The sequence below is a fragment of the Oryzias melastigma genome, linkage group LG19, assembly GCF_002922805.2.
Source record: "Oryzias melastigma strain HK-1 linkage group LG19, ASM292280v2, whole genome shotgun sequence".
Classification (NCBI taxonomy): Eukaryota; Metazoa; Chordata; class Actinopteri; order Beloniformes; family Adrianichthyidae; genus Oryzias; species Oryzias melastigma.
In genome coordinates, this window is record NC_050530.1 from 17,406,919 (window position 1) to 17,433,115 (window position 26,197).

Here is a 26,197-nt window from a genome sequence, read left to right on the forward strand (position 1 = left end):
TGACTTTCTTTCAAAATAAAAGACTTCCTGTCCCAAACAGGAAGATTCAAGTAAAGCAAATGTATTTGTAAACAACACGAGAAAAAAATGACATTTTCTCTCGTTATACTTCAGGTTTACTTTGATGATCCATCATCTTTTTTACACATTAATATATTTTAGACAACCCCCTTTGAATAGCTACTAACAATTGTTATGCAACAAAAGATAAAATGTAATTCAAAGTCATAAAATAAACTCAGAGATCAGAAAAGATCAGAATTTTGACCAAAGTTTTGCCTAGTATTTATAGTCCAGTACTCACACCTACTAATAATTCTAATACTAATCACTCATACTTCACCATACACAAGTACAAGACTAGTACGTTTCATTTTCACGACGTCCCTTGAGGCTCGTGTCGTCACCTCCAGGCAACTGTAAGACACTCCCTTTAGGATGTGGCCACTCCTCTCTATGACATCTATGTACCAAAAACCCCCCGTACAGGTCAACCCCCCCTCCCCCCATGGGTGCATGTGACTAAGAGGCGAGCTGGGGAGAAGGTGGTAACCAACCATCCAAAGGATGGAACCAGATAGCTGTTCAAACTGGTGGGAACCGCTCCAGCGCGATTTGACCGTGGCCAGGCCAAAGTCTCCAATTTTCACGGTCAGGTCTTCATGTAGGAAGATATCTGGGAGGCAATCAGGTCAAGGAGATGTTTTCACTGGAGGACATTCCCACCATCAGACAGACCAACTCTGAGCAGGCAGAAAGGATACTGTTGCTCTTCAGATCTCTGTGGATGATGGACTTGGCGTGCAGGTAGCTGAGGACAGAAGCAGAGGGCATTATGGGTAACTGCATGCATCAGTTCACAGGCAGCTGTAGAGGGACTCACTCCATGCCCTGGGCGGTCTGTCGTGCGATGTCGATCAGCTTGATCATCTCAAACTTGGTCTCGATGATGTGCAGGTGGTGGTACAGACTGGAGCCCTCACACCACTGGGTCACGATGGCCAGCTGGGGCTTGGTGGTGTAGCCCATGAACAGTAGGATGTTCACGTGACGCGTTTTCCTGATGCAAACACACTTCGGTTAGACTCTGAACTGTAAGAATGTAACGATTCTTTGTGAATTCATTAAAAAAAAAAAAACATTCAAACTCGTCAACATGTTCATCAGTGCAGAAAATTAAAAAACATTGGTTTATCTCAGCCGGTGCCTAAATTTAGAAATTCGGGCTGATGACATTTCTCCATGCAGGCTTGCTGTGAGTGTGTGCCCGCCTGTGAGGCTGAGTATGTATGCACCTGTGATGCTGAGTGCACGCCTGTGAGTGAGCCTGATAAAAACGCACGTTTTCGTTGACTTTTCATTGAAAGTGATGCTTGAATGCGCCCCAACGCAGCCGGTGTGTGAGCACCTTCTGTCTTTTTTTCTCTGCAAGCTGCACGTGAACAGTCATTTGTGCTGAGTGCGAGTACGCAAAGGTGCACGCTAGGGGTGGGCAATATGATGATATAAAACCGTCTTACGATCTCCAACGCTGACGATCTGTCATTTTTGAGAGATGGTTTTATCAGAATCTTCTATGAAAAGCTACAAGAGCGAGAAGGCAAAAGCTTGTTGACTGCTGTGACTTTAAATCTGAGCTCCTGCTGCTCCTCTTCCTCCTCGGTGTTTTCTCTTGTAATCAATGACATATATTACTGGATTAGAAGTCACGTGACATACGGCGTGATAGACGTGCGCCATCATTATGGATCGAGTATTCTCGAGTAATGAATGACGGAGGTCCGAAAAAGTGACAAAAGGAGACGCAGTGTTTTGCGATCGACTTCAAAAACCTTGACAACAAAATAATCCAATGGAGAGGAATCATCACAGGACAGGAATCACATTTTAATAGAGAGAAATCAGGCTGGGAACCGTGAACTGTGTGCTAAAGTGGGTGCTAGCAACTCATGCTAGACATGCTATGGATTTTAGCACAGAGGCAAAATAAAATCTCACAGATATTTAAAGCCGCTCATTTGACAGCAATGCATTATCTGTAGCAGTAGAATGCACAATTCTTGCACTATTTACAGATTAATCTTAATAGATAATAACTATTTAATTTGAATGAATATAAATATTTGTTCAAAATGTGTTTACTTCTTTCAACTAAAATTATTACAATTCCATTTTTGTCAATTTGAATTTATTTTAAAGAAATCGTGATAAAATTGAAATCAGGAAATAAAATGGAAAAAATCGTGATTTTCTTTTTTAGCCGTATCCCCCAGCCCTAGTGCACGCGCAGCGGCTGGATGGGGGGGTTGCACTGAGCAGGCGTGGAGCGGTCCATCACACGAGGAGAACAACATGAACAGAGTATGAAAGGATTTGTGATCATTTCGGTATACAGTATAATTGTTTATTTGTATTGAATCATTTCTGTTAGTAGGAAAACACATAGTTTGATGTAAGGGGCAAAAAGAAAACATACTTTCCATTAAAATACCTTTAATTCATTGTGTTGAGAAAAATAAAAATTGTGACTTTAATAGTGTGAATCAAATCGTGTCTTGACTGAATCGCTCCATCCCTGCTGCACAGTTACCCTGCTGGAGTTTATGTGTTGTGGAGTTACCTGAGGACGCCCACTTCATTCTTGAAGGCCTGGAGCTGCTGTGGAGTGGGATCGGTGACGTTCAGCATCTTCACTGCCACGTCACCTGAGACCGGAGTACATACGCCAACATTTATAGTTTATATAACAGTTTATGTTAAACTAGAAACTGTAGTTCAATAAGATTGGACTGATAATGGAAGATTACATCTGAACTACAAACTGACGAAACCTTCTGAATGAAACCCTAAAGACGGACAGACTGATGGTGTTCTGAGCTAGACAGAGGTTCCAGTCTGAGCGGCCATCTTGGACTGTTTTGGCTTGCAGGTGAGCAGACATGTCACATGACTCATAAATAGCGCCGATGGGGTTCGTACCGTGCCATTTTCCCTTAAAGACGGTCCCGAAGGAGCCCGAGCCTATTCTCTGACCCAGAGTGATCTGGCCTTCTGGGATCTCCCAGTCGTCACTGGAGTCTCTCCTGCCCAGGGTTTTCTGTTCCAGAGGACAGGAAGTCAGAACGACCACGCTCAGCGCCACAGCGCCTCACTGACTGACGCCTCTCACCATCTTATTGCGATCCTCGGAGGAGGAAGACGACTTGCGCTCCCTCTGTTGACACGGCGACTTCTGTGGAACTTTGACGTTGGTCAGCGAGCCCGGTAGCGAGGCTGGGGGCGTGGCTGATAGACCGGTGGTGGAGCCTGAGGAAGGAGGAGGATTAAAGAAGAAGGGGGATCAGGTGTGCTGGATTTGAGATTTAGAACATGACAGTTTGGTTCTGTAATCTGAGGTCTAGCTGCAGAAATGAGTCTGCTTCAGGTAGAAGACCGTTAAGGTCACATAAAGGACCTGCATGCTTAAGGGCAAATTCTGCTTCATTTGGTTAAAGGAGTCACTTTTGTGAGTCTTTTCAATTTAATAAAGTTCTTTGAATTCTCAACTGTTTGGGTGAATAATCTGCCATCATGAGGTGTGTTTTTGTACAGTTTTTGCTTATTTTGCTTATTTATACCCTAGTTTAAAAGAAGGGGGTCTTCAGTCCGAGGACTAAAGCTCTCAGGATTCAGGCCTGAAGCCTGGATGGAGTCCTGAAAGAAGAAGTCACTCGACTTATGTGACACGCCGCTTCAGTTCACTCCAGCAGCGTAATTGAACATTCTGTGATCCAGAACAGTTCCTCATAACAGAGTGTGCAGCGCACAAACTGACACTTCCTGTTTTCGGGTTCTTGTATGTTTGTGCCATATGATCAGAACGTTTGCATAAAAGCATCTGTGCTCCTTCACTGTTTACTCTCATGACCTCCTGCTTGATTTGGAGCTCATCACCTAAAGCAGGAGTGTCAAACTCAATCGCACAAGGGGCCAAAATCCAAAACACACCTTAGGTCGCGGGCCGAACAGGATCAACATTTATTGAACACTCTAAAACTACATTTTTTAAACTTTAAAACTGTAACTTTTTAACATTATTATGAACTAAATATATAACATTACCTGTTATAATCCCCCGGGCCTTAACTTTGACACAGTTGCCCTACACCATCCATCAAAGTCATTTTGACAGTTGCCCCGCCCCTCAAGGTGATGATGTAACAATTTAACATTAATTTTATTCATAAAGGGTATATAAGCTCAAAAATAAATCAACTAATAAATAACGCCATATTCCTTACTGGCTCATTTTCTCCAAAGAAACTTTACAAATGAGATTTTTTGTTTGTTTTTTCTTAGCTTTTAGCTATGCTAGTGGTCCGAGCAAGCAGCTGTGCTATGTCACGTGACTTGGACGGACAGGTAGATGTAGTGAACAGAATCCACTAGTTTTCCAAAATAAACCTTCCTAAAGAATCAGAAAATAAAAAGTTAGCGTAAGCATTTTTTCCCTGTTAGTGGCACGGTACCAAGCGGCCCTCAGACGGCGGACCGGTACCGCTTTTCATCCCAGGGGGTTGTGGATCCCTGATTTAATGGGATCAGGCAGCACATTGAAAAAAGTTGGGGACACCTAAAACGTCAAGGAGGCTGAACCATATATGATGAGTTGAGAGTGAGAATGTGTTGGCATAGCAGCCTTTAGAAATGAAGTTGAGTTTTAGGTGAAGGTGAGGGATGACAGGGGTGCAAGAAGCCCCATGGAACGAAGAAACCAAACATGCAGACACGCAGAAGTTGGGGTACACGACTGGAAAGATAAAGACGGCGATCTCACCTCCATCAGACCTCTGCAGGCCCTGATCCCGAATAAGGTCCTGAAACGAGGAAGAAAAAACATCGGTCAGAGGAAACAGACTGAAGTTCTGCTGAATCACAGACGAAATGTAAATGGATTTTTCATTAGCCGCGTTCACATGGACATACGCCTGCTATCCCCATGACCGAGACCAGCGCTCGGGACAGAGCTCCGTGTTGGAGGCACTGTCAGGAAGCCATCAGTTCTGGGAAATATTTTTATCTTTAAAAGGATAAATCTTCTTAAAACGCTTGTTTAGACTTTTTTTTATATTAATTATCGGGCATATCTGTTTAAGAAAATAGGAAAATGTCCAGTTTTACCGGATATGATTCACCTATTATTATTATTATTCATATTTTATCTAAGTTCAAAACAGCTGATAAGAAAACGCTGATGAACCAGCGTTCTATCAATACTATAACACATCACTTTAATCTCTGAGTCGTGAAAAGAGCCTCACCACAGGTTCGTGCGTAACTGGGGTTTTGTGTCCATAAGAGGTGATTTGTGCATAATTTTTTTAAGATTTACATGTATAAGCTGTCATTTTAATTTGTGCATGTGTAATTGTATTTTTTTGAATTTTGTAATTTTTGTACTTATGCACAAAATGTATTGTATGAGTTACAAATCAAGGATTATGAACGCACAAATCCTAAGTAACGTATAAATCGGGTGATACTCATTTCCTCCATACAGATCCTGGTTGTGTAGGTCACTGTTGGGTGTGGACTTCACCGTCTGTGAAGCAGAAACTGCAGGAACTCACATCGATGTTGACAGGCTCAATGGTGTTGATATGGACGTTGGGGGCCGAGGACGAGCGGTCCCGCTGGCCAAACTGGTTGCGGTGGTCTTCCTCGTTGGGTCGGTAACTAGGCGGGATGGGGATGGACTTGGAGGGCGACACGGTGGGGTGACATATAGACCTGAAGACGGAACACAGGAGCAGATCCATGAGCTTCAGTTCCCACTCGGGTGCAGAATCTCTCAGGAAAGGAGGGGGAGGAAGACTCACCCCGTGGAGTCGGTGAGGGGGAGGTGTGGACAGACTTCAGACACCGGGGTGGTTCCCTCTGAGGACACCTCCTCCTGGCTGAACGGGTGATGCTCGAAGAACTTTGAGACAAGCAACAAACTGCAGGAAAAATGAGAGATCATGAGAACCTCAAGCCATTAACCAGCTCAGTGGCCCTGAGACTGGAAGAAGTTAAAAGACTAAAAATGGGACAGAGTGCCACCCTGCTTGACCCTCAGCATTAAGGGGTTGGATTTGAGGATTACGTCCAGTCCACACCCCACGTAGAAAAGAGCCCGCTTCCATTCAGCGCCCTTAATAATCTACGGGAAGGGCCTGTAACCTGCGGCTCCAGATCCACATGTGTCTCTTTAATCTCTCCATTGTGGCTCCAAACATAAAATAAGTCATGGAGACTGCTGACCCAGACATGTCGACCGTCAGAGTCAGCAGCTCCTGATAATGGCTGCCTAACCAAAACTACCTAGAGAAAACAAACAAAGCCTGAAAACTAAGACTACCAAGATCCAACCCCAAACTAAAATAACAAAACCCAGCAGTGTAAGACTGCTGAGGACAAAGAGGGGAAAAGGGACAAAATAAATGAAAAGAGTAATGAAATAGCATTTATTGAATTTAAATTAGTTAAATGTATAAATTGATGTCTGAGGTGAACATAGATATAAGTTAAAAAAAATCCATTTGAGAGATGCTAGGTTCTTTTTATATTATTTCTTTTGTTTATTCCAGAAAAAGGCATAATTCATATTTCTTATTAAAAAAAAAAGGTCATGAATTAAATTAAATTAAGTTGAAGTAAGACTATGCAGCTCCTTCTAGGTTTTGATCAGTAGAAAGCAAAATGGCTCTTTTACTGTTAAAGGTTGCCGACTCCTGACCTATGGCGACCTGAGGCTCTGGAGCGGCTCTTTTATTCTTCCATTGTGACTCTTTGGCTTTGAAGAAAACTTCAAATTTAACAACCATATTTTGTGGATTCCAGATCACACTGGAGTGTAAGTCGCTAAAGCAAAAACAAGTATAAACAAGAAGAAGAAAACCATGTATAAGTTGCTCTGGAATATAAATCGCACTTTTATATTTCCCATGTCAAGAATAATAATACTTTGATGTCAAAGCATCAAGTATTTAAGAGGAAAACAATCAGATTATCCTCCTAGTTTGTTTTGGACGACACTTCTTCTGGCATTGTTTGAAGAAAATACAGCGGCCTCTAGTGGTTGTTAGTAATAACAACCGCTAAAGGGGAACCGGTTGCTAGTGGAAAAATAACAAATATATGAGCCAATTTATGTTTGAAAAAATAAAATAAAAAATAAATAAAAATCGCAAATAAATCGCACCCCTGGCTAAACTATGAAAAAAACAATGACTTATACTCTGGGAAAATACGATACTTAATGAATTTACGTTTAGGTTTTTGACTTGTCAGAAAGGCCCAACTGATCAAATGATGGTAAAAGGTTTAATCTACTGTCAGAGTGGTTTATAATCAGAGTGACATCTTATTGCATTTACATGTAAGGATTTTAAAATAATTTGGATTCTACACTAATGTTATGCTTTTATTCACTAGTAAAAGAAGAAGATGAAGGAACACAAAAGTTAATAATCGAAAATCTCATGTTTCTTGCATTTTTAAGTATCTGATTAAGGATCTGATTAAACACAGGATGTGTTTATTTTGAAAGGAACTTGAATGTGCTATTGTCAAAAAGAAGTTAAAATTATTATATTTAGAAAAACTCAGTGGTAGAGAACATTTCAAGGCTTTATTTTATAACTGAATGGCTTAATGGCCACAAAAAAAATAATAAAATGTATTTTTCTCCTTTTGAGGTGAAACTTTGTGGCTCTTGCTGACTTTTGGTCCATAAGAACCTGGACCAAATGGCTCTTTCAGCGTTAAAGGTTGCAGACCTTTGTTAACCTATGGTGAAGTTCACATCAGACGCGAAACGTCGCAGTCCTCCACGGGCGGCGCATTCAGGGCAGCAACCATATTAAAGAAAAATGGAGTATTGCTCAGCATAAATAGTTTTTTTTTTCCAGAATAATGGACTTTGTACTTTGTACTCCATCTCTCTGTGCTTCAAAAAAGTGCATGCTTCCTCCTTCATCAGTTAAGTGCGAGAGGGCACCTCTATTCAGAATTTTCCAGTTTCATCTATAACAGGGGTCACCAACACGTCGCCCGCGAGCTCCACATCAGTCGCCCGCAGGCCTCTTCTAAAAATAGCACAACTCACTTGTGAGCTGCTCGAAAATTTTATTTTATTGTGATGCAATTTTTTTAAATCACACCTGCCTTTATAAAGAATTAAACATTAAAACATGTTAAAGATATATGTTCATTATTTCTGAAGCCAAAAACGGCCTGTCCCACTATTTTTCTTTTTTTAAATCGTTTTCTCCTTAACGAGATAATCAATAGTTGCATTTCCATTAACTCTGAAATTTTGCAAATTGGAATTTGGATAATAAATTCTCCTAATGGAAACACCACAGTTTCAAAAAAAAAAAAAATTTTTTTGCAAAACTGTAACGGAAACACTTTTTTCAAAATAATGCGCTTCTCGGTATGAAGTGTCTGATCTGAGCGCTGCACAGCCGGGGCACCAAGAGGTCCTGGAGCGCCAAAGCGCTTTATTAATTGCGGGTCATACAGAATCGCGCAGGATCTCCTCCTCCTCCTTTCCTCATTGTTTCATCTACAGACGCACTTTTGCAGTATCATTATTATTATTAATAATGAATAACTAAAGGCAAACTAAGCAAATTTATTATTTCAAACTGGTAGCCCTTCGTATGATTCAGTACCCATGAAGTAGCCCGCAGTTTCAAAAAGGTTGGTGACCCCTGATCTATAATAAACACCTGCTCCGGATGATAATTATTCTCTGCAATTATCAGGATATTTTGCAGCCACTTCTGAGTCAGCTGATGCCATTTCTCCATGCAGGCACGCTCTGAGTGTGTGTTTGGACAGGCCGGATGCGCTCCCCTCCTGGGAAATTCCCTTTGGGAGCAAAAGTTTCATACAAGCATCTTGAGCTGTCAGGGTTTTTCTGAGGAGTCACATGACTGAAAAAAAAACACAGATCAATGTAGTGGGCAGACTACGGAGCGGGGCTGGGGTGGTTTGGGTATCTAAAACCACAATCAACTAGAGAGAGGCAGAGACCAGATGGTGACAAGTCAAATTAATTGCAGAAGCTCTAAATAATCACAGCTGAGCAGAAGCGCATGTCAATATTATATCGTCTGGTGTGAACTGGAGGTGAAGCAGATTCTGTGCGCACTCTGCTTCTGGTGTGAACCCAGCGTCAAACCACCAAATGCATCCAGCGTGCAGCTGTGTCTGCAGCTCAGAACAAACATGGCGGACACACGCCCACAAGAACACAAGTGAGGTGGGTCCCTCCTTCCTCCACACCTGAAGGCGTTTGGAGGACTCTCTGGACTTACTCAAGCTGGTCGTAGTTCACACACATGAGGGGGACCTCGGTGCTGCAGCGCTGGTGAAACTTGTAGCCGCAGGTCTGACAACGGAAACCCTGGAAGAGCAGCTTTCTGCAGAAGTCACAGAAGGCTAGAGTGAAGAAGGTCTTCCTCACCTGTGGAGCACATGGACAGAAGGTTGAAAGGTCAGACAGGAACACTGCTTCGAAACTCAGACAAGAGAGTCTGGCTACACAGAAAAAATATGGTGCTCAAAAATTAATAGGCGGCAGTTCCTCCTCCTGCCGGAGCCGGCCGCAACCAAAATTTAGTTTCTGGCTTTTGACCTTTCCCCCCCTTTTTTTTCCTCTCTTTTCTCTGTGACAGCAAGTGTCACAGAAAGAAAAACGTAATTTCACAGTTCTAATCAGCTGATTCACTGAGAAAAAAACGACATTTTAGCGGCTCTGATCGGCTAATTTACAGAGAAAAAAGTAGTTACCGTTTATTCACATTCAAAAGAGTAAAAGGTTTTAAAATATAATTTTGAAAATGTTTTCTAAAATTCAGGAAATTTCCGCTTATGCAACCGGCTAAAGTTACGATTTCCGCTTCCGGCTTCAGATCGATTCTGACGCTGTCTTGCGTGTGACCAGAGGACCCTCCCCCCATACTTACAAAGTTATGGGTGGTGAGCGGCACGTTCTCCAGCACTTCCACATGCAGCTCTTCCCCCGTCAGCCAGGAGATGTCCGTGTCCCAGCCAATGGGCTTCTTCTCTCTGACAGAAAAGTGAAAGTGCTTGAGAGGAGAAGTTGCAGACCGTTGCCAAACACATTGCCACACCGATCTGCCCCCACTGTGGTTTCCACAGAAAACCGGCCTGACCTGCTGTGCTCTCAGACTCATTTCTCATTTGCTCTTCTCTGATTTCCATGGTATTTTGATTTGGTCTCAGAAAATGGCGGTGAAGACCGACACCAGTGAAAATAGTGTTTTTAACATGTTCTTTAAGCACTTTTCTGATGATGGAGGATAAATAAAATTGGCTGAATATTTCTTTATCCAAATCGTTGTGAATCAGAAGAAGGCAACAAAAAAATGAAGTTAGAATCTTATTTGGCCGGTCAACAAGCTCCTGCTCCGCTCCATTCTGATACACTTACAGACCAATAGATCCAGAAACGTCTTTGTTTTCCTCGTCTGAGCTGAATCTGGATCAGAACTGCACAGCTGGACAGCTCTGATATTGCTCACCATTTTTGTTACACTGATCATGTTAGGTTGAGGTGTGGGAGAAGGTGTAAACAGAGATCTCTCAGCAACAGGGAGGGGAAGGGGGGAGTTGTTACTGCGTGTCAACTAGGGCTGGGTTGAAATCGATTAATCGGTTTGAATCAATTCAAGCTTAATAGATCAAAAATCAATCCATAAAAGTAGGGTTCAATCTAACGCATAATGCTAATGACCGGTAGCTTGATGCTAACGTTTAATGGAATTACCCATAGGACGGCTAATGCTAACGCTCGGTCCACCTAAACATGCGTTACTGACTGTAATGCGTCTTTATATGAATTTTCCAAATTCTTTTAAGGAATTTTTTTTTTAAATTAACTAATTGTAGTCTAAAGGACAGTTTTTTGCTTTCATTCTTTATTTCTTCTTCTTCTGGAATAAGTTGTAATACTATAGCATGATCTCCACCTAGTGGTCAAACTGAAACGTCCTCCAGGAGAAGCAGAACAATGTTTCCAATGTTAATGATCTGAACATTTTAGTTAGAACTTCTCCTTTAGAGAATCCATGTAACACTGGATGATATTAACAATCTCATTATTTCACTGATACATTTACAGTATGGGAACTGGATCAGATTAATTTTAATATTTTCAAAACATATAGCAGATTATTAATGTGATTCTAAACAGATGTGTCTAATTGTGTAAACTCAAAATTGAATTGAACTGAATCAAATTGAGAGGATTGAAAGAATTAAAAAAAAATCTGAATCGAATCGATCCACGCTCTTGTGAATCGAATCAAATCAGTTCAGAAAATATCATCAATACCCAGCCCTAGTGGCAACAGTCCTGCCCAGAACTCAGAGGTGAATTTGTAAAGAACTCCTGCCGCTCTGCAGACACTATGTTCTAGAAAACGACACAGATTTTCTAATTTTGGCTAAAAACCAGAATTATCATAATTAAAAGATGACTGGGAACACTTTCAACATAGATCAACAGATCAATGGAGGGGGTTTTCAAAAGTATTTACTGTCAGCATCTTATTTTAAACAAGGCTTCAGCATTATTATGTCTGCATCCCGTGCAAAAGCTGCTGCTTTAAAACCAAACTGCATCCAGCTTAAACTCAACTAAGTGTGCTTGCATGTGTTCCTGTTTGGTGGTGCATAGCTGTGGGATGTTTTGAATGTGATTACATAGCATTCAAATGTGGCTGACATTGAACTCCACTGCATAGCGTCTGAAAGCAGTTGGGACATGTTGTAAACGTGGCTCAGTTCAGTACAAATGTGGCCGAACTTTACTGTGTCGCGGTTCAAATCGTCATGTTTTAATGAAAATGTGGCTGTGGTACGTCGTAAACTCAGCTGCGACTTGTGCTGCAGGCTTTGAAAGTGACTGCATTGTGCCTGAATGTGGCGCATTGTGAATGTGTTCTGTGCAAATGTGGTCGCAGCGTGAGAACACCACTGCGTCGCATTCAAAAGCAATGAGTTTTACATAGATGCTTTGATTACGAAAACCTGATATGACATAACACGAGAGGCCAAAGCAGGACATTGACAATGCTCTGTAAGCTTTGGTCTATTTTCAAATAAAAATCTTCAACAACACTGATGGATCGTGAGAATTAACCAGTTTTACAGCTTGGAAGTGGTTTCTATAGGATAGTTGATGCAAGTGATTTGTGTCTGTATTTCCTGTGTGTCAGAAGTCGCTTTCAAGACAATGTATGTTAGAAAGACAACATACTTGACAAACTACATCCTATGTTTTAAAACCCTTCTGCTCTCTTTGGGGTCCAGATGACTCCACCCACATATTGATGTGTGATTCCTTCCATGACAAATGTGGACAAAGGTGGACAGGATTTTATGTCTGCCATGGACATTAGTGAAACTCAAGAATCAATGATAGAAAGAAGTTCAGCGCACTGTCTTGTGGGGTCCAGATAAAGCCACTTTTAATGTAAACAAGCTAAGGAGAGCCGAAGGGTTACAAAGGAAGCAAAGCAAGACTGTTGTGAAGTCTTCTGACCCCGTGGTGCTTTGCTAATAAGAGGACACGGTTAGTCGACTAATCGACTATTAAAATAGTCAACGGCTAATTTAATATTCGATTAGTCGTTACTTTATATTATATGGAGTCAGAGTGTACTAAAGTTGAAGCGTTCACAGCACCAAAAATGCATTTTTTTTATATTTGAGTCAATGAGACCAAAACTTTATCTGTTGTGCAAAATAGTTCCTTGTTTCAGATGCAGATTTCATCTAATTGTGTTGATGTTTAGTCAGCATTCACCCTACAGTGATTCTCCTGCTTCTTTCCGTACGTTTTTCAGCACGTTAAAACTCAATCACACTTTCAGTAATTTCAGTAATCTTGATATGAAAATGTTCAGCTCGTTCAGGGCTTTACTGCTGTATTTTTGGTATTCAGAAATGTTATAGTTCTTGAAATATTGAGCAAAATATGCAAAATAAATTAGAGCTTTCAAATTTCAAAATTTTAAGTAGATTAGCAACAAGTCTTTGAATATATTCATCTGCCATGTTTTCATCTTTTAAAGTAATTTTTTTTTTAATTTGGAGTTTAGATAATATTTTAGTACAAGCTAGCTTTTTTATTTGGCTAATTTGTTATCTACTGAGTTTTTTATTGGCTAATTTAGAGTTTAGCTTCTATTTTAGCAACATGCTAACATTTTTGACTAATTTAGTTTACTGAGGAATCCTAAGTTATTTAAAGTTTAGCTAGTATTTAAGGAACGTGCTAGCTTTTTCGGCTAATTTGGTATCTACTGAGGTTTTTTTATGCTAATTTGTAGTTTAGCTAACATTTTAGCAACAAGCTACAGTTTATGGCTAATTTGTTATCCACTTTGTTCAAGACCCGATTAGTCAACTAATCAATAAAAACAATCTGTGATTAGTTGACTATTAAAATAATTGTTTGTGGCAGCACTACTGTTGATGAAGCACATTTTTGCTCTCCTACGTAAAGTTGAAGCGAATGACAAAGTTAATCACAATATTTACTGTTGAGGACATACAACAAACCCAAAGTACAAGACGTGCTTCTTTGATGATTCCTCCTTAGCAACCGAAACCCCTCAATGAAACAAAGATCTGTATCGAAGAATCATCACTCCTCAAAAAAGGAGTAAACATGTTGTGATCGGACATCTAGTCAAATTTCTGTACATTTCTGTTGAGAGTTACGGGGTTGCTGGAACCTAGTGCTGGGCAATGTGACAATACATATGGTGTGTTTATAGGGCCATTTCTCTTTTATCACTCCTATTTGATTTGTTAAAGCTGAAAAAAAAGCAAAACTAATATTTTCGTATCCAGGCTTTGTTTGTTTTGTTCTGCAGCATGTTCATATTTGTATCATTTTGACAGGATATATTTTATGGAAAGCAAAATATTTTTAGACTCTTATATTTATTTTATTTTTTATATAAAATAACATAAAAGTAAAGAAATGTAAACGTTTTTCTTTTAACGTTTACTTTATTTCTAATTGGATAATTTTGACAGAATATTTTGCTTGGAGAGTAAAATATTAAAAATTATTTAAGGTTTAAGTTGATTTATTCAGGAATAATATCCCAGTCTTTTTTCATATTTATGTTAAAAAAATTAAGTTTTAATGGATTGATTGGGTTTATTTCAAGCATTGATTGTGGACAATACCCCAGCCAGCAAGGCCAAGTGAGCCCAATGTGGTTTAAAAGTGGGCAGAAAATGTGGACTCTGATTGGGTTTGTCCACAGTTTCTGTGGTGGTCCCGCCTGTTTGTTCACAATGACTTAAGTGGGGATTCAGTGGGTTAGCTCGCTACAACGGAACTCGCCAAAGCGGAGCTCGCTAGCTTGATAAACCGGAGGTCACTAGCTCAATACAGCAGACGCTAACCACTGTGTCACCGTGCAGCAAAGGTGTTATTTTATTAAAATATATATTGTTGAATGTCTCTTCGATCTGATCACATTCTATATTTCTGCAATCACACCTGAACAGCTCTCCTCCTTAGAAGGAAAGGACGGTTTGTGCTCCTTGTGTGGGACAGATGGTGACAGACACTCACCCGTCCTGTATCCTGTAGACGGCGCAGCACTCGGGTATGAGTCCTCTCATCATCAGAGCCTTCTTCAGAGAGTCTCTCACCGTCATCCCACAGCGGGCTGGAACCTGAAGACCACACACATCACTGAGGACCAACCAGGCTCTGACTGAACATGAGAACTGGACTGAGTGATCCCTCCCCCTTAGATCCCGAACAGGAAGAACTCACTGGCTCCGAGAAGCCAAAAAAACAATTGAGAATAAAAAGCTTTATTACTCAGGCAGAATAATAATTTTAGGACGGATCACACGTCAATTTAAGGCTGGGGCCATCTGGACCCCATAAGAGAGCACGAGGGTTAATAAAAAACACATTCTCACTCAAGTCGTCATATATTGATGTTTGGCTAAGGACCCCTCCACGTCACTTTTTGACGTCTTGGGTGTTCCTAACCTGTTGTTTTTCGACGTATGGGCTGTTCCCATTAAATCATGGGTCCCCAACCTTTGGGGTACGAACCAGAACTGGTCAAATACTGCGGTATGTAGCACACCAGTATCCTAACCAGACACCGGACCAGACCCTGTATCAGTCGCATTAGGGTAACGACGCTGGTTTAGGGTACCGGTAGCGGACCAGTGCGCATCCAGTACTGAATCCGATACCACGTCGGCCAACAGCCAGCCAATATGCGATTTGTGAGTGAGAATGTGTTGGAAAGTAAGTGCTCTCAACATGTTGGGTGGTCTGCTTTCAGTGGTAGGGGTGTGGACCTTCAACAAGCCCACTTCTGATTGGCAAGAGTGGTTGCCATAGCAACAATTACTCAGACCAATTTGGAGTACCAATCACTGTTTACTGACGTCGCCTGGTTCCAACATGGTGGTGTCCGTATTGCAAAAAAAAAACATTGACTTAATTTTGTTGGAATTGAATGCACGTCATTTTCGATGCGTGACATCACACATGCATTTACAGTCGATGGTTTAGAACAGGCGTGTTCAAATCCAGTCCTCGAGGGCTGCTCTCTGTTGAAGCTTCATAATGGCTAAGCACACCTGGTCCAGGTAATCCGCAGCAGATAAGGCAGGGTTTCTGGAAATCCAGCAGTTGACCAGCCCTCGAGGCCTGGGTTTGGACACCCCTGGTTTAGACATTATTCTTAGAGTTAGGCCAAATCGGAATTCCTCTCCTACCCATCTGGTTCCTCCCTATTACTTCAGTTGTAGGGACATTTGCAGCTGTAGTAGTGTCCGATGTTTTTTAAGTAATGACTCAGGGCTGGCTTGTGCCGTGAAGGAGAAAAACGCATTTCTCCACGTGGATGTGCTCTGAACCACAAGAGTTTACATTTAAATCCAAGTAATAATTTGTTTTAGCGTGACTTTTTAAAGTTATAGTCTTTTCTGAGCACTGGCAAGTATGCGGTAAAGTAGCTGACAAGCGACTATTGATGACATCATCGAGGAGTAGTAAGGTTCACATTTGAAGACACTATTTCACCGTAACTCTCCATTTGGAGGGCTAAATGTAGGGGTAGAGAGAAACTGTAGGGCAGTGTGTCAAAGTCAAGGCCCAGGGGCCAGATCCGGCCCTCCAGATCATTTGATTTTATTATAAATGACCCAATGTTATCTTGTGCTCAGTTCTAATTTGTATCATTTTGACCAAATACATTTTTATGGAGGGTAAAATATTGAAAATTATTTAAGCTTTAAGTTGATTTATTCTGGAATAATATTCCTGCATTTTTATTATTCATAATTATTTTAAAAAATTAGAGTTTAAAGGTTTTAACAATTGGCATTCTGCTTAGACTATTTTGGCATTTACTAAGATTTTTTATGCAGTTTTGGAGTTTAGACAAAATTTAGGCTACATGCTAGTTGTTTTTGCTAATTTAGGCAATTTTTCCAGTTTTTTGGGATATTTTGAAGTTTAGCTATTTTTTCAGCTACATGCTAGCTGTTTTGGCTAACCTAAGTTTTTTTTGTTTGTTTGTTTAGGCTAACTTGGCTTTTAGCTAATATTTTAGCTGGCTACTAGCTTCAGCGTTTTTTTTAGCTATCAGCTTCAGCATCTTCAGCTATCAGCAGTAGCATTATTGCAGGTAATGCTATATATCTAGTTCATAATTAAGTTAAAAAGTTACGATTTTAAATTTTAAAAATGTAGTTGTAGAGTGTACAAGTTGTAAATATTTATCTTGTTCTGCCACGACCTAAGCAGTGTTTTGGATTTTGGCTCCTTCTGGAATTGAGTTTGACCCCCTGCTGTAGAGGGAGAATTCAGACTGCCTTTTAGCCTGGACTGGTGTGGTTGGAACTGATGGGAGGTCCTGTTCACTGACAGCCAGGTAGCTGCAGAGTTGAGAACATCATCTCCACTTTGAAGCACAATGCAAACGCTGGCGTGCTGCCACTGAGGAAGTGGAGTTGTGACAAACAGAGCACGCCCTCAGAGGTTTTACATATCAGGAAAAAGCAGAACTTCCTTCAGACTCGTCTTCCTCAACCTCTCTGCTGCAAATGTGCTGGACCCAAACATCACATTTTAGCCTTTGCTGAGACTCAACCAAAGTCTCTCTCATGTTGGAGGTCTTTAGTTATATAAAATGTCTTTGATGGTCATCAGAACCACACAGTCAAAGCAGAACTTACAGAGATTTATGCTTGTTGCAATCATTTAAAACAGATGTTGAGGAAATGACTCCTCAGACTTACCACTGTTCTCTGCTTGTTGGGCAGGAAGACCCTGACGATGGGCTTCTGTGGAGACCGAGGGTTGGCTCGGACGGTGTCTGTGGGAGTCTGGAGGACCGCTAAGCTGTTGGGTGCTGAGGAAAAGGCCTGTACGCCTCCTCCGACCCCCAGGCTTCCCATTTTGACCTCCAGCAGGGCTGGCACAGGGGAGGGGCTGCAGAAGTCCCCGCCGTTCCCCATGGCCTCCAGCAGCTGCTGCTCCCGTTGCTGGAGGGCATCCAGCTTACTGGTGTACTCTTCGTAGGCCTGCAGGAGCAACAGGACAGAACGTCAGCCTCCAGCTTTCACTCGGACGAAAGTTCTGGTCAAACTGGTCTTACCTCCAAATAGATGGATGGAGGGTTGTGTTCGCCTCCGAACTTGTCCAGAAGAGCCTCCAAGTGCTCCTGTGTCAGCTTGATCATCTGCTTGATGTTCCAGATCTGTGAAGACACACCAGTGTGGTCAACTATGATGATCCAGGAGTGTTTTGGTTCTGCTTTTAGAGACCTGTACCAATCTAACCCAAATGATGTCTCGCTGAGGCATCATCTCTTACTGTGTCCGTTCATTTCCTATACACACTCTTGGTGCTGTTGAAGGTCATAGGAGAGCAAAGAAATATAAAAAAAAACCTCCAACTCAATAAAAACGTGGCCAGATTCACCAGGGGTTGGAAATGAAACTGTTTAGGTCGCGCATGGGCAACTCCAGGCCTCGAGGGCTGTATTCCTGTATGGTTTCTAACATATCTTGCTCTGGCATGTTGTAACTGACTGGACACACCTGAGCCAGGTAATCAGTCATGAAATGTAGGGCTGGGTTAACAAAAAAAAATCGATTAATCGATTTGAATCGATTTAACAGATCAATGATAAATTCATAAAAATATAAATTGATTTAGCACATAAAGCTAAAGTCCACTAGCTTGATGCTAACATTTAATGGAATTCCCCATAGGACGGCTAATGCTAACACTCGGTCGACCTAAACATACATTGCTGACGAAATAAACATCTTTAAAAACTCACAGGTTTTGCTGAGCGATAGAAAAGTCTATCGTGGCATTTCTCCTCCATCTCTTATATTGTTGCTAACCTATATTGATCAATTATTACGCCAAATATGTCATTAAATAGCCCAAAGTTGCTGTAACAAGTATCCAAACACTCAGATTCTCGCGATCTGCTCCTGAAAATTCGAGTGCGAAAATTTACGATGCCCAAGATCGCCGATTTGTGGTCTTTATAAATACAGCAGAGTGTCATCAAATATTTATTGCTCTGAAATACAGAATAATGTGGGATTTTAAAGCCGAATGTGACTGTCAGCAGAAGTAAACAAATCTTCAAAATAAAATGTCGGTGAAGCTTCCTGTTTTGAAAGTAAAACTGGCAAGAGCTTCTTTATTCCATTCAAAAATGAGACAGAACTTCCGCTCACTGACTTAAGTTCTGAGAAAAAAAAAATAGCTTTAACATTGGAGCTTTAGCTCCAGTGTTTATATTGTTTTTGGTAACTCTTCAACAGTTGACACAATTGATGTAATTCTAGCAGAATTTTGTGGAAACATTTGTTTTTTCTACTCAGAAACATGTAACTGTTGTGCACTTTAAAAACTGCACTTTAAAAAGTTTTTTTTTTTTTACAAATTAATTTAATTACCTTTGATTTTTGGAACAAATGTGAAGGCTGCTGTATATCAGCCACATTTGTTCTCATTTGATTTATTTTGCTGCATTAAAATGTTTGATTCTCAATTGTTACTATTCAGTTATCTATCACTTAAAATAGTCAGGAAAACAACCTAGGACTTTTCTTCAGAGAATAGCAGAAAATATACTTTGTTGTATATCGTGATATACAGTTTTTTTACAGATCGCTCAGCACTACTCACAGGTATGAACTTTCCAAACTCCTTTAAAACCAATATTTTTGGTCTAAAACACAATATTTTTCCTCATACTTTCTTTTTCTCTGGGAATAAGCTGTAATGCTATAGCATGATCTCCACCTAGTGGTCAAACTGAGACGTCCTCCAGGAGAAGCAGAACAATGTTTCCAATGTTAATGATCTGAACATTTTAGTTAGAACTTCTCCTTTAGAGAATCCATGTAACACTGGATGATATTAACAATCTCATTATTTCACTGATACATTTACAGTATGGGAACTGGATCAGATTAATATAAATAGATTCAAATCATATGGTAGATCATCAATGTATTTCTAAGCAAATGTGCATAAATGTGTGAACTCAAAATTCAATTGAATTGAAGAATTGAAAGAATCTAGAAAAAAAAAATCAGAATCGAATCGATTCAGGCTCTTGTGAATCGAATTGAAATCGTTTCTGGAAATTATAAATCGATACCCAGCTCTAATATTGCATAATAAAAAAATATTAAATAAAAGCATCTGTAAAATTGCCAATCTAACGCACACTGTGCTCAGAGATAAGAACCAAAAACATGGATCAGAACTAGATTTGTAAATGCATACAAGTCTACATACACTTCATTATTTTTGGGTTTAAACAAGACTCTGGCTCCTCCCTTTGCAGTCATAACAGAGTGGAAGGTTACGGGTTCAAAGTCGGGACAACCTTAAGACTAAACATGGGAATGAATTCCTCCCTGCTTGATTCTCAACAAAGAGGTTGGATTGGAGGGGCTTAACGACTACATGGCACCCCCAAGAAGAGGAGCCAAATCCAGAGAAAGAGTTTTATGATCACAGGTCTGTGGCAGGAAGCTAATGGGACTTTAAATTTAGAAAATAATAACTTTACTTCTCCCACTGGGGGAAACCCAGTTTCCACAGGTTCAGAGGAGTTCATGTTTGAAGCTCAGACTGATGGTACTCAGAACGCCTGGCTTTCAGTCTTTCTCAGATTCATCCCTCACAGTCCAGAGGCTGCCCGCTGTAGGTACAGTCACACTCACTGGTTTGATTCCCACTAGGGCTGCCACTAAATAGCCGATTAGTTGACAATTAGTCGACTAATCGACTATTAAATAGTCAACGACTAATTTAATAGTCGATTGGTCGTTACTTTATACTATATGCAGTCAGAGTGTAGTAAAGTTGGACAAAGTTTTGAGCGTTCAGCACCAAAAAAGGTACTTTTTAATATTTGAGTGGTGAGACCAAAATATTATCTTTTGTAAACAATAGTTCCTTGTTTCTGATGCTGACCTCATTTGATTTAACCCTTTAACACCTGAGGCGTCGCTGGTGATGCTTAAGCACAAAATCTTTTACATACTGTAACTTTTCAACCGTTTACACAATAATTCCAGAAGATTCTGAAGGAGAAAAGCGTCTCGACAAGCCACTTTTAGGATGCTGAAGCAGATCCGTTAAATGGCGAGGTCACTTCATATTTTTTATCCCCATTTTAACAAGAAGTCACAGGAAGTCACCGTTTGAGGGAAAATCATAGTCGTCAGCAGTGATAGAGTAGAAGCTCAGTCCTAAATCCCCCTTCTATACTGCTTTTAAATTATTTGAAATAATAACCCAGACCCCTGGAAATGCATATAAAAATACGTAAATGTCAAAATCATCCTGATCTGACCTTCGCTGCTCGGCTACCATTGCGTCTTACTTTCTTCTGCGTAGCCTCCTACTCTGAAAACTATTGAAGCCTCTGATAAAGGCTGCAGTAAACTGCCAAGGAGGAGGTACAGTTATTCATTAATATTACATAACAACCAATACTACTACTGAATAATACTATTCCAGATAAACCCAATAAGCCAATTTCCCTCTTCTTCTTGCTTTTCTCTTTGTGTTGGTAACAGTCAACGATGCCCCCAATGGAGCGGCGGTTCAAATTCCCAGCAGTTTGGTTCACTTCAACTTGAACCACTGTCCCAATGGAGAAGCAACTTACGTCCACACTCTGCAGCATTCGAAGATGGATGGTTGAACGCAGCAAATCATCATGGAAACCCCTTCCATGAACTGATGAAAGTTGGTGACCTCTGCTCCACGAGTCTGTCTGACCCCCTGAACCCCCCAGTTTACATGCTCTGACAATTCATGGTCAAGCTGGGGGCTGCTCTGTGGAGTGGGCCCTATGCTGGTCTGTGCTGGATGGGCGCTGCGGCGGTGGCCTCTGTGGTCAGACTGGATGGATTAGATGGATCCCCGTAATACCGTTTCTTCACAGCAGTACCAAGCCAGACTGTTTTCTCAGAGTTGCAGTTCTTAAGTCTTTGTTCAGTTCCTTTTTTTTTTCTGAGGGTGGGAGAAGCTGGGGAAGGGAGGGGTACCCATTCTGTTTAAATGTCCTTTTCTTTTTTTGTGTATTTGCTTTTTAATACACTGTCTTTTTAATGTATTTTATTTGATTTTATGATAAGCGCTTTGAGCTTCGTTTGAATGAAAGGCGCTATATAAATTAATAAAGTTTGAAGTTTGAAGAGGCTGTCCTTCTCACTCTCTACCTCTGTTATAACCCCACTGACGGTGGAAGACTCATCAATGTGGATATTTAAGGTAGTGCTGGGCAATAAGATGATACATATCGTGTGGGCCAGGAGTCTGCAACCTGCAGCTCCAGATCTACATGTGTCTCTTTTATCTCTCCAAAGTGGCTCCTTGACCAAACATAAAATAAGTCATGGAGACTGATGATCCAGCCATGTCGACCGTCAGAGTCAGCAGCTCCCCCTAACCAAAACTACCTAAAGAAAACAAACAAACAAAGACCAAAAACTAAGACTACCAAGATCCAACCCCAAACTAAAATAACAAAACCCAGCAGTGTAAGACTGCTGAGGACAAAGAGGGGAAAAAGAACAAAAACATAAATAAAAATAAAATAGCATTTTTTAAAAGTGGGGATTACTTAATTAGCATTTATTTAATATAGATTAGTTAAATGTATAAATTGATGTCTGAGGTTCACATAGATGATAAACTATGTAGGTTTTTACATCCTGTTGACCTGAAGACGTCTTTATTGTTCAACTCTACCTCCAGAATGAACAGATTTTATATACAAAACAAAACTTTGGTAAAAAGTAAGGTAAAAAGCTTTTATGAGTTAAAAGCACATTATCCCATGCTGCACAACATTGGTTACTAGCTACCCAGAGCTGCACTGAGATGATCTTGTTTGGCACAGTTTTTCTTTTTTTTTTTAAATAAGTTATTTGAGCTTCTAACAAACGTAAAAATAAATAAATTTAAAAAAATTCACATTTTGAGAGATGCTAGGTTCTTTTTATATTTTTGCTTTTGTTCGTGCCAAAAAATAGACTTAATTTATATTTATTACTTTTTATTTTAAAAAAAGAAGGTCATGAATACAAACCCAAAAGCTAAAGTAAGACTATGCGGCTCCTTCTAGGTTTTGATCAATAGTAAATAAGTCAAAATGGCTCTTTTGCTGCTAAAGATTGCCGTCCCCTGATCTAGACCATATAGTGTTGTTAAAATGGTGGGTTCTGCGATCTAATAATTTTATTTAGACTGCTATGTGTTGCCAACACGGAAACATGTAAGCAACATGGGCATCCCAAAACTTTATGAGGAGGTGAAAAATGTTTCCGCTTCTCTTAAATCGGCAAAACATGAAAATCAATGTTATTGTGTTAATCATATAATGTGATACTTTCACAAATACATGTCAATGTGTGAACTGTATCCGGTTCTGGAGCGTTTATTTGATATAAATGTGAGTTTTAAAAATGTATGCAGATATTAAAGATTACCTTAGTATTAATCTATAAATATAACATCTGAATGTGTGAAACTTTAAGTAAAAATTCAAAATTGAAAAAAATAATCATGGGTCGAATCAATTCTGTAAATCATTAGTGATACCCAGCCTCAGCTGACACACTTCAGAGTTCATTTGTTTCCTCAATCAACACTATGACTAGTAAAAATATCTTTGTTATACATCATTTTTGTGATAACACAAAGTGAAACTGCTGCAACGAATACATTCAAAATCTGTCACCAAAGTGGACCAGAGTCAAATTTTTAACATTTTTTTGTCATTGGCAGAGAAAAGGAGAACATGGTCATTGTGGTGACTGGGTTCCAGGTTCTCAGAGTGGTTTGACCTCAGAGTCCAGCCAGTTGTTTCTGTTCTATGCTCGATCACCGTTAGTGAACTGTGTCAAGGTCGGCTGCAGAGGTGGTCCAGACTATGGGGTCATTGACTGTATTGCATTCCATACAGGAAGTAACTGCTGGTTCCAAGAAACCAAAAACCCATAGACTTCTATGGAAAAATAAACAGTCATTCTGTTGGTCAGAATAAACATTTTGATCTGATAAATTTTAACATTTTCTTTATAATACTATTTTTTCATTATATTATTTTCTTTAATGGAAGTTATTTATGTTATAAATGGACCAATCAGATGCCTCAATGACAGTAAGCAGTCTAGCATTAAAAATGTTCGGTTGACAGATTCTCCTGAGTTTGCTTTCAAGTGTTGGGGTTGTGGCCTTCCAAAAAGCTAATTCGTGATTGCTGAGAGTGGTTGCCATAGAAATGTTGAGTCAGACCGACACGGACCAATCATTGCTTGCTGACAATGTCTGGCTCCAACATGCCGGCATCCGTACCACAAGAAAAATTGTGACTGAATTTATTTCATTTTATTGGAGCCAAAAGTAAATCATTTTCTAGATGACACCACACTCACTCTCCAGTTCTCAGATTCAGGCTCCTCCAGATAAAAAGACTGAAAGGTCTATCAACTCAAGTCTCAGCTGTGTAGACTCCAAAGCTTGAAGACAACAAGGACCATGGATGCAGCTGTCACCACAACAACATGAAGAACCTTCAGTTTCTCCTTACACACATCAATGAAACTAGTCTCACCGAAGTCTCTGACGTTCTTCACTAGCAGCTGGACTTCTGTAACACTCTTCAGCCCACTTTTTACGGGGTCAGGAGAACCAAAACCAGGGGTCTCAAACTTGCGGTCCGCAGGCCATTAGCAGCCCCCAAGACAATATTTTGCGGCCTCAACCTTAATATGAAAGTTCAATGTCTACTAATCAATATCTTCTGCATGTCCACGCTTCCTTGATGATAGCGTTGTATTTGGTTTGTGATGTTTCAGCTTGCTCTATGCTTGAAACTTTTTTTAGTTGCTATTGTCATTGGATCTGGTCGTCAAAAAAGTCCTTAGCAACAGTTGCTAGCTCCTGTCATTTCACAGGACACACAGAAGATAACGCTTAGTATCCATAGCATAGACATGAACAAATGTTCAATAAACGTGTTCAGTAGACATAGACAATGGACCAAAGACATAGACAGTGCAAAACCCTATTTTTGGCACAAATACAACCCCATACAGCCCAGTCTCAGCCAGACTCTGCCTTCAGTGGCCTCAAGGTAAACTGAGTTTGAGAACCCTGACCTAAACAAACACCTTAAAATAAGTCAAGTATTTAAAGTTGGAGTCTGAGCTGAAATGATTCAAGAACGTTCCGGAAGTCCCGTGTCAGAAGAAGGAAAATGAAAGACATGATGAGTTAGCAGAGAAGAGAAGATCCAGAGCTGCAGATGTCAGTAAGAAGTTGTGATTACGGTGAAAGAGCAGGTTCAGAACCCGCCAATGACCCAGTTCTGATAAACACATGCTGCAGCTTTAACGCTGGTGTTCTCCGGTTCCTACAGAGATTAACCCACATTTGAGTGGAATTTCTTGGCCAACTTCGAGCTGATTTGTGATTATTGTCCCCGAGTTCATGTTTGGACCTCCGGCTGATGGGGTTCTGGTGGACCAGCATCCCCCACAGCCTCCTGTGATAGAGCTCCATCCATCTCCAGCAGACCACTGAAGATGCTCCTCTGCTCTGCGGGCTCTCACGCACGGCTGCGCGTCTCCGTGCGTGTGCTGCGTGATGAAGTTTGTAAGGATCCAGCTGCTGTCTGGAGGCTTCTGACCCGCACCCAGGCCGGGCAGCGCCGCAGACAGGTGGCAGAGCCTCCTGGGGGGGAAGCCCGCGAGCGGGGATGGGGGGCGCCTGTCCAACCTTTAATATGCAGAAAAAAGCCGCTTATGGAGACAAACTCACGCACAGACCGTCACGAGCACGACTCCTGCTGCCCCGCATCCCCTCCATCCTCACCATCACCTCCTCCGTGAGGAGAGGAGTCCGGGCGGGGAGGTGGGGATCAAACCTGTGCACGCACATCACGGTACAAAGCTCCCAAACTGCGTGTCTTTGTTGTGTCAACAGCGGCGAGTGTGTGTGCTCGTGTCACACCGGGCTGCAGCTGCAGCGAGCCCGCAAACCAGAGCGAGCAGGCCCGACATAAACACGCCGGAGAGAGCGTCCTCTGCCGCAGCGCCGAGCTCGGCAGACGCCGAGGCTGGGCGGCGGGCCTGCGCTGCCCCGGCCGGCCGGCCGGCCGCATCCTCCGCCCCTGCCCGTCCGCCGGTGCGTCTGCCGGGCGGTTCAGCGGTTCCGCGGTTCCGCTCGGAGCCTGCGCCGCCGCGGATCTTACCTCCTCATCCTGCGGGCCTCCGGGAATCCCCGACGGGCTTGAGGAGTCCAAGCCCGCGGCCAGTCCGTCCAGGCCTCGCTCCCTGCCGGACTCCCGCTCCGCTGCGTCTCCGTTGAAGACGGGCGGTGGGGACTCGGCGCTGCTCAACGCCGCCATTTTAAACTGCGAGAGCCTGACTGGAAAATACGAGGGAAACGCGGGCTGAGGACAGGAGGGGGAGACAGAGACGCCGCTCCCGAGCTGCCGACCTCCACCGCCGTGGATGAACGCCTCAGATTAGCGCTAACACTTTACTGCGACCCCCACCCACCCCCCTAAAAAAAAAA

At 41.4% G+C, this 26,197-nt stretch overlaps 1 protein-coding gene across 1 annotated transcript in view; it reads right to left on the reverse strand.

Annotated features, from left to right (window-relative positions):
- The window catches only part of braf (B-Raf proto-oncogene, serine/threonine kinase), a 33,359-nt gene extending 7,171 nt beyond the window's left edge, over window positions 1-26,188 (reverse strand). The window contains exons 1-15 of the mRNA XM_024285083.2: window positions 25,872-26,188; window positions 17,718-17,819; window positions 17,359-17,643; window positions 14,657-14,760; window positions 9,999-10,101; window positions 9,348-9,496; window positions 5,859-5,978; window positions 5,610-5,769; window positions 4,817-4,856; window positions 3,170-3,306; window positions 2,980-3,097; window positions 2,621-2,705; window positions 884-1,060; window positions 765-811; window positions 558-676 (exon numbers count right to left, since the gene is read on the reverse strand). Coding sequence (XP_024140851.1) covers window positions 558-676; window positions 765-811; window positions 884-1,060; window positions 2,621-2,705; window positions 2,980-3,097; window positions 3,170-3,306; window positions 4,817-4,856; window positions 5,610-5,769; window positions 5,859-5,978; window positions 9,348-9,496; window positions 9,999-10,101; window positions 14,657-14,760; window positions 17,359-17,643; window positions 17,718-17,819; window positions 25,872-26,027 — 1,902 coding nt within the window. The 5' untranslated portion in view covers window positions 26,028-26,188. The remainder of the gene's footprint in view (window positions 1-557; window positions 677-764; window positions 812-883; window positions 1,061-2,620; window positions 2,706-2,979; window positions 3,098-3,169; window positions 3,307-4,816; window positions 4,857-5,609; window positions 5,770-5,858; window positions 5,979-9,347; window positions 9,497-9,998; window positions 10,102-14,656; window positions 14,761-17,358; window positions 17,644-17,717; window positions 17,820-25,871) is intronic.
- Between the last annotated feature and the right edge of the window lie 9 nt (window positions 26,189-26,197).